General features: G+C 47.7%; 1 protein-coding gene across 3 annotated transcripts in view; it reads right to left on the reverse strand.

Moving 5' to 3' along the window:
* AMOTL1 (angiomotin like 1) overlaps positions 1–13,039 on the reverse strand; it is an 84,909-nt gene that overhangs the window by 30,423 nt on the left and 41,447 nt on the right. For all 3 annotated transcript variants that reach the window (XM_014966180.1, XM_014966178.1, XM_014966179.1), the window contains one exon: positions 2,195–2,471. In XM_014966180.1, the coding sequence (XP_014821666.1) occupies positions 2,195–2,471 (277 nt within the window). The remainder of the gene's footprint in view (positions 1–2,194; positions 2,472–13,039) is intronic.

A 13,039-nucleotide genomic window follows, 5' to 3' on the forward strand; every position in this document is an offset into this window, starting at 1 on the left:
TCAAACAACCCACGCACAAGGAAGAGCCAGCCCAGCCTGGCAATTAAACTTCAGCAAGGTGACACCACCCAGCAAAAAACAACAGGAAAAAAAAAAAGAAAAAAGGGAAAGTAATGCCTTGCTTTTGCAAAAAAGCTCAAAATAAAACGTGTACAACCCCTTTTCCTCCCTAACTCTTTTTAGGTAAAAAAACCAGACAATTCGTCAAACAGCACAGGGATTAATCACCACCTTGTACCTCTCTATAAAAAGTCTGTTCAGACACGACTGAGAATTTGACAACCCTCGGGGCTGATCTGTTCATACCAACACCCAGGGAGCCTTCCATGTCAAGCTGATTTTCTCTAATTTCTTCTCTTATTCTGTAATGAATAAAAATGACAGGAGGGTGGCTCTTCCTAGAATAAACTTGTTACACACAGAAAAACCAGAAGTACTCCTCATGACCCTGCCACTTCCAATAAGAGAGAAGAGCTTTCACACCCAAAGTATGTAATTTAACTCACTGTCACATTTTCAGAGGTGATGTGCAGCTGAAACTGTGGGAACAGAGGAGGGCCTGCCCTGTCCTTGTGTTCAAACACAGAAACAACAGCATGGGAGGGATACTGTGCATTAAGGCTTTGTTTAAGGACATTTTCCTGAAGAAAGAATGCACTTGAGCATGTGTTTCGCTTTAATACTCCGCTTACATTCCCCCGAAGTCAATGGGACTCAAGTCCGCACTCTGTTGAGTGAAGTGAGACTTCAGCCCATGCTTAAATACCTTTCTGTTGGTGTCTGATGCAATCGACTTGTGGGGCATCCAAGATAAAGAGAGCACCGTTTCCAAGAGCGTAAAAGGAAATGGGAATATTTTTAGGGCATCGCACTCAAATACCTTTTACTGAACAACGCAGCTTTTTTAAAATTAATAGCTGGAATATTTCTTTTTTGCCCACGAAGGCCACAGGGAAGTCAGCGTTAAAATCTTTGCGGATGTATTCACAAATAGTTAACGGTGCTGCAAAAATTTCTCAACTAAGTTTAGGAATAAACTCAGCTCATCTGGTTGCAGAGGAGGAGGCTGAAAAGACAACAGCAGCTACAAAGCAACAGATCTTTTCCTAACCTGTTTGAACAGATTGTCACAGATTTTTCCCAAAGCTGAGGCTAGGACATGGTCTTTCAGACCTGACTCTTCTTCTGTGAAGGGTGTCTCCAAGAACACCCTGATCCCACACGGCACAGAAAAAATTGACCTCCTGTTTAGACTACTAACTTCAGAGAGAAAAGATCTGCAGCCTAAGCCCATTTGTGTTTAAGCTGTGGGAAGATACAAATGAAATACCAGTGTAGGATCCTAAATATCTCCCTTGGGAACCAAAGCCAGCAGATGTGGGGAGCATCTCTGCGTTGCCTCCAGTGAGCTCTCAATTTTAAGCAACTTCTACTTCGTTTGATTTTACTCTTCATCTTGTCACCCCAGGCAGTGCACAAGACATCGCCTTTCTCTGCTGAAAATGCCAGCTTGCATACAGGAAAGAGGGTGAAGGATCTCTTTGCAACAGGGTTTTGGAGCAAAATCTTTATCAAATGGTTCTTTCAGATAAGGAGGCAGTGCTTTTTCAACCAGCATGATCAAAGGTTAGTATCTACCATCAGCTCTTAGAAACCCATAGATCAGTCACTGAAAGCCTCTGATACAACCAGGTTAATGTACTTCCAAATAAAAGGCAACCCCATCGATGGCTGTTAATACTTTCAAAGAGTATGGAGCACTCTGCGAGCATATTGTGGTGGACAAGATCACTCAGGATACACATGGCCATACTCTTCAAATGCTTCTCACCCACGTCTCTACCACCAATGCAGATGGTGTAGGACCCAGCTGCACCAGGAAGAGACTCTGCCCATGGGAGATTTCTAGGGAAAGCTCTGGTGAGGCCAGCATGGAAGGATGGAAGGGGAAAATCCTCGAGTTGAGGGACATGTGATGCACTGCTCCATTTTGCCCTAGAGGAAGGGGAGGCTGTGGGCCTTGGGGGACAAGATTACACTTCTGGAAGACCACTACAGAGAGGCAGTGGTTAGAAATGGCCACTGGTGCATCCCCATTGCAGTGACGTGACTACAAAGAACAGCTGGGAGGACCCAAATGCAGAAGCACCAAGACGGTTGCACTGCCCGGGCCCCATCCCACCCTTCCACATACCTTCTGCAGCTTGTCTGCCTTCTCGTAGTACCCCTCCAGCTCCTGCCGCAGCACGTGGTTCTCCTCGGAGAGCATCTCCACCATCTGCTGTGCACGCTCCACGATGGCGAAGGCGTCGGGCGTCAGCTGCTGGCCCAGCGGCATGGGCGGCTGGGCAGCGGCGGGGGCGGGCAGCGGTGGCAAGGCAGCAGGGAGCAGAGGGCCGGCGGCGGCCTGCGAGGACATGGGGCTGTGCTGCTGGGCCGGCGGCGGCGGGAAGGGCGGCTGGCATTGTCGGCTGCGGGGAAGCACACGGGAGGAGGCGTTAGAGCCGCGCGCTCTCCGAACGCGTGCAGGAGCTTTTGCCTAATGACCGCAGGGTTTATTAATAGGGTTACAACTGTATGGTCACGATTCCAGCCCTTAGTCACTCCTAAATACCGACAATCGCAGCAGGGACCGGGTAAATTGTCTCCTCGCCCGCTCTTGACAGTGATGTATACATCTGGCGTGAAGGGATAAAGGAAGCATTGACTGGAAAACGGCATTTTTGCCTAGGTGCGCAGCTAATATTTCAGCAGGCGGCCAGCCTCTCCCTGCCCCCCTTTGCCACAAACCCCACCGCTGAGAAGCGTGAGCCAGCGGGCTCGAAGGAAGCACAAGGGATGCATTACTCACCCTTCGAACACCACTCCCTGCCTGGAGCGAGACGGGCTGACCGGCCGAATGGGGAGGCAAAAGGAAGTGATGTGAGCAAAGCAGCGTCCCCGAGCGGCTTCAGCGAGCGGCACCGGGCAGGGCTGCTGCGGAGCTGCTGGAGGCACAGCCCCGGTCAGTCACAGCGAGCCACGAGAGCCCATCTTCCAGCGCCAGACCTCATTGTGTCACTCCCCGAATAACGGCATCCATCACCCACCAGGCTCGTATCGGGGAAGGATAAGAAGCGAGCTGGCGGTGGACCTGCTGGCGGGCTAGGCTTTCTGACGGCTCTTTAATCCACCCGAGCCACAATTTGCGACGGCTGGAGGATAACCCCGGAGGATGTCAGCAGCCAGGGCAACCCCGTGGCTGGTGGCCAAGCAGGACCAGAGTTCCTCACTTCTATCCTGCATTTCAGCCCTGCGAGCTTAACAAGTGAGACTGCCCCTGTTTCAAAAGGGGGAAATTCAGGCTGGGAGCAGCTCAAAGCTTGTCTGCACCAGACCCATCTCCATCCCTCCATCCACCACACAGGCAGCCTCGGAGCCTCGGCCAAGGTGAGCAGCCCCACGCAGAGCCTCACTGTGCACAGACTGAGCCACTCCTCAGCCCAGATGCCAAAGTTATGAAATGTATACACCGCGCTTGTCTAAGAGCCTCAACCCAGACCATGCAGCACATCTCTGTCAGAGCCCAGTTTGGCTGGAAAATAAGCTGGCTGCTGGACCTTGCCTGAAGTCTGCAATCAAGCACCTTCTGAAAGTTGTATTTTAGCTTAACCACGGGCTATTATGCTTGCTGTAGCTATAGTTGCCTTTATTTCTGTAGCCTACACAAGGCAGGAAACCTAAAGAACAGATATACTTACACCATTTGGCCTCAAAGACACATGAATGCTATTTTTTAGACAGACTATTTTGTGTTATATAAATACATGATAAATATGATTACTGTTGCCTTCAGAACCTACACAGCTTTTCAAAGCAGGGTTTTCAAAAGCTCTCATTATTGGCCTAATTCAGCTGATAAGAACCCGTCACCGCCTTCAACTGTAGCAGAACAAGATGAAAAGTGAACGCAATTTTAAAGCCCTGCCCTAAAAGTGAACAGTGCTGCTTTAACAATCTTGTCCCCACCAAGCCCATGACGGCGAGGAAAGCCAGCAATTCAGTCATATCTTCTGTTCAAATGAGGGGAAAGCAACAAGGGCTCTGCAGACCCCCAGCACAGCCCCCCCAGACACAGACCCCCAGACACAGCCCCCCCAGACACAGCCCCCCAGACACAGCCCACACAGCTCCACACTCCCATCCCGGCTCTCGTGCTTTGCCCAATGCACCCACCGTGGCACGGAAAGGTATTGAAATGGAGTGAAGACCAGCGATGAGCCTGTTCCCAAATGCAATCACAATGCTAACCTGCCTGGCAGCACAGACCCTGGTCCAGGCTCGGCATCCTCAGGAGGAAGATTCCAGCCAAGCTTTGTGCAGCCAGCACTGGGAAAACCTGTGCTGAGCCCACCCTGGCCATGAGACAGCTTTTACCTGCACAGCGTAGGCTGTGTCTCCCCTGGTAAATTAAACATTCGTGGGGCCATTCCCCAAGGGCAGCTTCCAGGATGGTTTGGTGTCAGTCCCAGGCATGCTACTTCTCTGGCAAAGGTGCAGCCTAATGACTTAGAAGCTAAACATTCACTGAAAGTGGATAAAAATTTCCAAAGGACAGCAAGGCAGTGAGGTGCTGTATGTACGTATGGCCACTTTACATATGGCCAACAAAACATTCAGTAATTCACAGAATCATAGACTGGTTTGGGTTGGAAGGGATCTGTAAAGATCATCTAGTCCAACCTCCTTGCCAGGGGCAGGGACTTTTTTTTTTACCTAGATCAGGTTGCTCAAAGATCCAGCCAAGCTGACGTTGAACACTTCTCCTGACTGGCCATCTAGAACTTCTCTGGGCAACCTGTTCCAGTGTTTCACCACTCTCAAACCCCAACTCTCTTAACCTGTCTTTTTACAGGAGAGTAGAGGAGCAGAATCACCTCCCTTGCTCTGTTGGGTACACTTCTTTTGATGCAGCCAAGGATATGGTTGGCCTTCTGGGCTGCAAGCACACATTGCTGGCTCAGGTCCAATATTTTGTCACCAGTATCCCCAACTCCTTCTCAGCACGGCTGCTCTCAATCAGTTCATTCCCCTCTGTGTACTGGGGGCTGCCCCGACACAGATACAGGACTTTGTACTTGGCCTTGTTGAACTTCATGAGGTTTGTATGGCCCCACCTCTCAAGCCTGTCCACGTTCCTCTGGATGGTAACCCTTCCCTCTAGCAAATCAATTGCACCACTCAGCTTGGTGTGGTCTGCAAACTTGCTGAGGGTGCAGTCAACCCCAGTGCCTATATCATTGATGGAGATACTAAATAGCATTGGCTCCAGTATGGACACTGGAGGGATACCACTCATCACTTGTTTTCACATGGACATTGAGCCATTGAGACTAACTCTTTGGATGCAGCCATCCAGCCAAAATTCCTTATCCATCTAACAATCCATCCATCAAACCATATTTCTCCAATTTAGAACTAAGAATGTTGTGGAGGATCATATCAAAGGCCTTAGAGAGATGCAAGCAGATGACACCAATAGCTCTTCCCTTGTCCACTGATGCAGTCACTCCACTGTAGAAGGCCACTAGATTAGTCAGGCATGATTTGCCATGTTGGTTGTCTCCAATCACCTCCCTGTCTTCCATATAGAACTCCATGACTCCATTACTCCATGACTCCATTAAAGCTTAATGGCTTTAAGCTGGAGGGGAACAGATTTAGACTGGAGATGAGGAGAGGGTTCTTCACTGTGAGGGTAGTGGAGCACTGGAACAGGTTGCCCAGGGAGGTGGTTGAGGTCCCATCCCTGGAGATGTTCAAGGTGAGGCTCGACGAGGCACTGGACAACCTGGTCTAGTTGGGGGTGTCCCTGCTGACTGCAGGGAGGTTGGACTAGATGACCTTTGGAGGTCCCTTCCGGCCTGGACAACTCTATGACTCTATGACCTTTAAGGTCCCTCTCAACCCGAACCATTCTATGATACGTTTTGACATATCTTCCAGGAGGATCTGTTCCATGATCTTATTGTTTCTTAAGAAACACTGCAAAGTTTTATTTGCCATTGCTGGTGAGAGAGCTCCGTCCGCCCTGGCCCTGCTCACTCGTCTCATGGTGCAGCACACACCACAGAGGCATTGCAACCACACAGAGAAGCAGGAGAAAGGAAACCACAGCAGTTTTGCTGAGTAAAAACACCCCTCATCAAACATCATGTTAGCTGGAGCCAAAAACCATCCCACTCTACTAGAGGAGAGGATGCTGCCACAGCTCTTTCTCCTGTACTGACTGCAGTGATTTGCAGTGGTGCTCAACACTGCCTTAGCAGGAAAGAGGGACATCGCAGCAGGGGCCATATCATTTTCATTTGGGGTGTTATGTTGCCTTGCTCTCTTGCATCATCTTGCATATCTCATCAGAAAGGAAAGCAGCACGTATCCTCACCCTCAAGCTGACTTTCTGGCTGGTGTATCTGCACTGTGGCCTTTGGACAGTGGTCAGCAAATCTTGGGGCTGCAAAAGGAAGAACATCACGACTTCTCCTGAAATCCCCTCAAAGCGGTGGGGCCAAGGTGGCCTCAGAGCCCCCAGACACTGGCCCTGTGTTAAGATGCTGTTAAGATGGAGTTTACTGCCTCTCCAGCCTCACCACTTCTGCCTGCTGCTGGGACCTTGCAGCAGGATGCCCTGGCTGGGGGGGTCATTTTACCTTCCTGAGATGAAAACCACATCTCCTAGCAGTGCCTGGCAACCCAAGGCTGGGTGAGCCGTGCGCCCAGCCAGCCCTGTGCCAAGCTGCCTGGTCTCAGGAAGGTAAATCGCAAGGACAGCCCACCATGGGCTCAGCTCTCACACCATCCCCACAGCTCCCCCTTCCTTCTGGTGCCCCAGCCTCTAAAACTCAGCATGGGACCCCACACCCACCACAGGACAGGAATATTTTTTTGCTGGAAAATCTGAAGAATGAAGAACATCGTGAGCGAGGGGTGTCACTCATGATGCAGAAGTGAGTACAACCACAGACAGGCACACAGCAGTGCTGCTCACAGCCGGTCTGCACTTGCATGTTTCACCACAGCAATTAATTCAACTCAGTGTGAGTTCATTAGTCTTTATCAAAATAAAGGCCACAGATGATTTTATGCAAGTAAAAGCCAAGCTGTCTGGACAGTTACACCACTACAAGGACACAAATTCGCTACAAGTACAGATTTTCTCACTTCTTTATGGGAATAGCTTAGAGCAAAATTATTAAATTGATTTCTGAATCTAAGCCAGTGGAGATATAGCAATTTTTCATAATGAAGTACCACAATCTTTTGTCATAGATATACCCTTTAATCACTTGCAGGAACTTCTGACACTGTACTTTTGGGAAATATCAACCTCCCATCAATTTAACCTTTCCCCATGCTCTTTGGTCTGTCTAGCTTTACACTACAGAGCGAGGAGAGATCTCCAGATTCTCCATTTTCTTGAACTAAAAAACGCTTGTTGAGCTACTAAAGATTTACACCCTGTAGCAGCAACCAGGCACCAGAGTCTGGATAGCCAGGGCCACAGGAGAGATTCTCCAAAGTGTTTTCCAGCTTGGAAACTAAACTGGCAAAATTGACGGTACATCTCTTGGAGCACATCTGTTCAACATAATGAACATGTTCCCGACTTTCCTTTTACTTGCTTAATCCATCCCAATTTATTTCTGAGTAAGCCTACTGCAAAATCTCCAAATGTATATGCAATAAAATAAACACAGCAATTCATACTAACAAATCAATGTTTGTAGGCATAGGAGAGTTATAACATCAGCTTAGTTCATATCCAGCCTCTCACCTAAAGCTCCAAAGAAATGAAGCAATCAGGATTACCCTGAGCTCCTTCGGACTTAGTAAAGAATGACATTCTCAAAATGCTTCTACTGTATTTTAAATGTTGATCTTACTCTGCATTAAAGTAGGCTAAGATCTTCCAGCAACACATTTGCATCAAAAAAACGTCCTTTTTAAAAGCATGAAACAGGAACGTTATGAGTTTTGGATATCTCTGCAATACTTCAGCTACATTTCTAATGAAAACATTTTTTTTTTTTTGACATTATTGTAGGACTCCTATATACTTCTGCAATGCAATGAAGGAAAAAACCTAAGGAAACCAGCTTTTAGACCAGCGAGTGCCACACAGACAGTGAGCCTTTCAAGGGCTACCGTGCTAGGGTCACCAGACTGCACTCTCTCTTTCAGGTGATGTATAGCTTATGATATATGTAACAGCTTGCTATATATAGCTTGCAATACAGTGGCTCCAGCAAGATACTTCACTTTCATGAGAAATCCCTCAGAATAGAGCAAGGCCACCCAAGCCCCCAGATTTAGGCATGGTCTTAATACACCGCTTATACTGGAATGCCTGGGAGCAAGAATGACCAACACAGAGGAATTCTGGGGGGAATGTGTAGCTGTATGTAGGAATAAGAAACCCTGAGGGGACAATTAATGATAAAATTGACTTGCTCTTGACCACCAGGAAATCATAAATACAGAGGAGCTATTGCTCAATAAAGCAGGGCAGCATTAGGAAGTAATGAAATGAAAACGTCTGTAAATGTTCTAGAAAGTTCACCACTGCCCTGCTAGAGGCACAATGCAGCTCTCCTCTCTGTAGGGATGAAGAGTGGCCAGTGGAGGAAGGACTTTATTTCTAACACACTACAGCGTTTACATTCATAATTAAAATGCCCTCCTCTAACCCATTTAGCTCATCTTTCTCCGAGTGCTTTGCCTTTCTTTGCCTCTAGGATAGACTAAGTCTACTTCATCTCTCAACAACTATCCCAAGAGACTTAATCTCACTATTTCACACACACATCTACTGTGGATGTTCCAGCCAAGTCAGTGAAGAGAAACAGGCATTTCTGGGGTGCGGATCTTTAAAGCTGCCTTAGGCTTTTACCTTAAAATCAGAGTTAAAAGTCCGTGAAAGATGCTTATTTCTGCCCATTGACTGGGAGCCTTGAGTCTGGATACTAACCTCAGACCCAGGTGTCTACTAGACTTCAACTATGATTTCTGCAGTCATGAAGCAGACTCCAAATGCTGTTCTTTGTAGCTGTTGATAACATCAGTGTTGTCTCTGTGTTGGAAAAAGATAGGATCCTAGAGAAGTCAGTAAGTCCAGTCTGATGGTCTTGGTGCAAGGAAACAGAGTTACACACCCATTATTAAACTCTGATAAAGCTAGAAACGGGACAAGACTTCCCATAGCCAAGACATAACCTTCACGGCATCCACTGGCTTGCAGAATCAGCAACAGTTGCAGCACTAAGCTTCATTTCTAAACCATTTTGCAGACTTGGACTCACATCTCCATAATTCACGATTTTGTTAGTGATGTTTGTTAGCACTGGTAAGACCTCGCCTGACTTCTTTGGGAAACGATTACATTAAGATCTGCAGGGCAAAATTATCATCTGAAAAGATACACACGTACTAAACGTATCCTCTGTAGTTAAGAGAGGGACAGGATATTGTATCTCTTCACAGGGATCCACACTCAGAATAGATACTCTTTCTAAAGCCCAGCTGATTTTCAGCAAAGGAAAAGGTGCTTTCCTCAACCTCTGCACTCCTAGGGAAGCCAACCTGGATAATAACACAGCGGGTGAAGAGAAATGACATGGGCATCACCCCAGCCGTGAGAATGGCTTAATTTCTCTTTCATTTCTTTTAATGAAAGGCAGATTAGACCAGAAGGAGAGGACACAAAGCTCTTCTGCGGGGCTGCCAGCATCCACGTCAGCTGGAAGCGCAGCCTACGACCCACGCTCGTGCTTGGTCTATCCTCGAAGAGAAACGCCAGCAGAAGTCAGCTTGGGTGTGACATCCCTGGGCCTGGCCACGCTACCAGCATGGCTGCCTTCCCGGAGTGTCTCGGGGAGGAAAAGGAGCCCCTTGTAGTCCCCTCAGCAGCCACAGACATGTGGCTGAATGAGTAAATATCAACAGGTTGTCTGAAAACAGCGGTAATGTGTGTGTGTGTGGGGGGGTTAATATACAAATAATCAGAGAAGCCACAGACTATTCCAGCAGTTAAATATAGGTTTCTACATCCAGGCAGGGTGGAATTTTATGGTGCATTAAAAAAATAATAAAAAAAAAGGATAGCTTTAAAAGCAGCCCAGATTTATTCTTCAATTGCACAGCACCTTTTAAAATGCGTGGAGCAAATCGGAATTAGAAGGTGCCTACATGACTGACTTTGCACATAGCCAGGATTGAAGTCCCCTCACCAGGCAGCTGGGCTTCTAGTTCAAGGCTTCATTTGCATTATACACGCTTTTTATTAACAGTGCAGAGAAAGAAATCATCCTGGATAAAAGACACTGGGATCTGACAAGGGCCACCGGGAGCAATGAAGAGGATTCATGGCTCTGGGTGATCTGGATCACTGCTTAAGCAGGGCACGGAGAAACAATACGGACTTGAGCAGGTCCAGTTCATCCCCCCAGGAATAAATACAGCAAGCTACAGTAAAAGGGTGGGAAATCCTATCCTGGGCTGTGACTACCCTCACATGCCTGACCGGATAACAAGCCGGATGGGGGGGCACCCAGGGTGCCAATGTCTGAAACGGCAAGTGTTAATGAGCTACGTAAACGAGGAACATTGAGTCGCATTGCAGAGGTGATATTATATCTGATGAGCCCCTGGTTCAGCTGGTACTGCAACGGCATCCAGGTTGGCTTTCCACAGTGAAAAAAGAGGTTTTGGCAACAGTGAAATAATTACAGGGCTCCAGGTTCCATCTGTTTAAAGCATTAAAGGACTGATAGCACAGGGATCCTCACTGTATCTGATAAAGATATTGCAAAATCCCAATTGGTAACTAGAAAATAGGGGCTAAAACTAAGATGCAGATCCATGCCAGAGATGGCAATTAGCTAGTGGAACAAGTCTGTAAAGGCCGTGATGGGTTCTCCAGACGGAGAGTGTTACAGTCACCAGGACTGAATGTTTCGCAAACTGGAATTAATTCACAGTGTCGTGCAAAAGACCAAATTTGATTATTTCAAAGCCCTTTTACTTGATGAGCTGCGACTCTCTCAACATGCACCTAAGGAAGTTAGCAAAGACACCATTCAGGAATAGCTGCACATCTAGGAAAGGAAAGGTTTTCTAAAGATTATTACCCTTGGCCAACTTAAAGCATTCAGAAGTTCTGAGTCAGGGCCCCAGGCATCATGCAACTGGCTTAAAAATACTGATATTTTAAAACAGGAAAAAATACTGGTTCCTTTTTATTTGACTTCTGTTTTTTTGGCCTTGTAAGCTGCAGGGTTCGAGCTCTGCTCTGCAATCATGATGTCCATAAAGCTGAGGCCACTAAGTCTAATTTATAATTATAATAATTATTTATAAATGCTGAGATTACCACATCATATGACTCTAGGTAGTCATCAGGATAATAGCAAATATCTTGAGATTTACAGTAAAGTCGTGACATTTTCCCCATGGTGATTATAAAGGTACGTTCCCTTTAAAACCAGCCAGTGCCAAAAAAAAAAAAAAAAAGCCAAACCAAAAAAGCAAGTTAGGCAGCAGCTGCAGTTATCCCATCTCCTTACACAGCTCCCTGCCAACATTTGTGGGTTTCCAGCCACATTTCCATCATCACACGCAGACTGGGGAGGAGTAGGGGATCGGTGACCCTACAGGTCTTCTCCATCCCTGGTATCTGTGAGTGCTTCTCTCTTTTCTGGAAGGTAGAAGCCTTTTGCACACTCCCTGTGCACATCCATCAGGGTGGATGGGCTGGGGAACAGATACCGGCCAGAGAAAAGGTGATGCCAGAGTATATGAGATTCCCATCTGACCACAGGCAAAGCTCTGTTTCCATCAGCTTCTTTCCCAGGCCCTCCCATAAGATGAAAGCTGGAATTTCTCACCTTCCTTGCTCCTCTAACAGAAAAAAAACAGCCTCTCCAAACTACTCTCCCATTAACCTTATGAATCCAGGCAGTCCCCCACCTTGACCTCTCTTACTGAGGTCCTCTGTCCCAGCCAGACGTGCAGCTGTGAGCCTCCCCAGTGCCCAGGTAGTGGGGGAAGCAGTGGGCAATGGCAGAGGCACAGGAAGGTTTGTGCCTGGGAGCAGCCCGGCAGCATAACACAGCCCCCAGCTCTCCCCCAGCGGTGCTCAGGGGCTGCCACCCAGACAAGTCCTCTAACAGAGATGGGGGCTGGTGTCCCCAGACAGGCAACCTGCCTTAACCTGCTCCATAGAGAGGAATATTTGGGGCAGAGACAGTTTTGTGAAGCCTGAGAAGGCACACAGGGATGCTCCGCGGGAGGCTGTTGCTGAACTTGCTCTCACATAGAGGGAGAAATGGCAAGTGATGAGCACACTGGGATAACTGCCACTTCCTAAAAGCTTTTGTCACGCGAATCTTCCCAGGTAACAGGGCTGTAAGGGGACCCTGCAGCCCTGTGAGGCCAGTCATAAACTGGGATACAGTACTGGACAAGAAACCAAACCAGTTCATGCCAATTAAGAACAAGTCCAGGTAATGCCAGAGGTGAGTATTTCAGTGCTCCCAAGCAGAGTGAAAGGTCAACATCCCTGTATCAAAAAATATCATAGAAAAAAGCCCAAGATGAGGATGAAAACCATTGCTTTGCTGAGACCAAGAGGCCACTAGCACTGTGCAAAGCAACCACCCAAAATACAGCCTGCAAGAGAGCCACTGTCCTGCTAGTGCTAATTACCACCTCACATATAGCCAGCAGGAACATACAGGTAGGAAACACCCCCCCAAATCCAGGCACCATGTGAAGGGACTTAAGAGGGACATGAAAATCCCCGTCTGCACAGTAGGACCCAGAGCCACCTTAGAGAAAGCACAAGAGAGACCATACGTCTTACGCAGAACCTAGTTTTGGTGAAACACCCCCCAGCTATGCCAACCCGCTAGCCCACCCCTGGAAACGCATGCTGGAGTAGCCAGCAGGGATATATGCAGAATGAGAGGTATTCAGGCCCTTGCTGAGGTACAAGAAAGAATCA

Source organism: Calidris pugnax, unplaced genomic scaffold (assembly GCF_001431845.1).
Source record: "Calidris pugnax isolate Ruff unplaced genomic scaffold, ASM143184v1 scaffold20, whole genome shotgun sequence".
Lineage (NCBI taxonomy): Eukaryota > Metazoa > Chordata > Aves > Charadriiformes > Scolopacidae > Calidris > Calidris pugnax.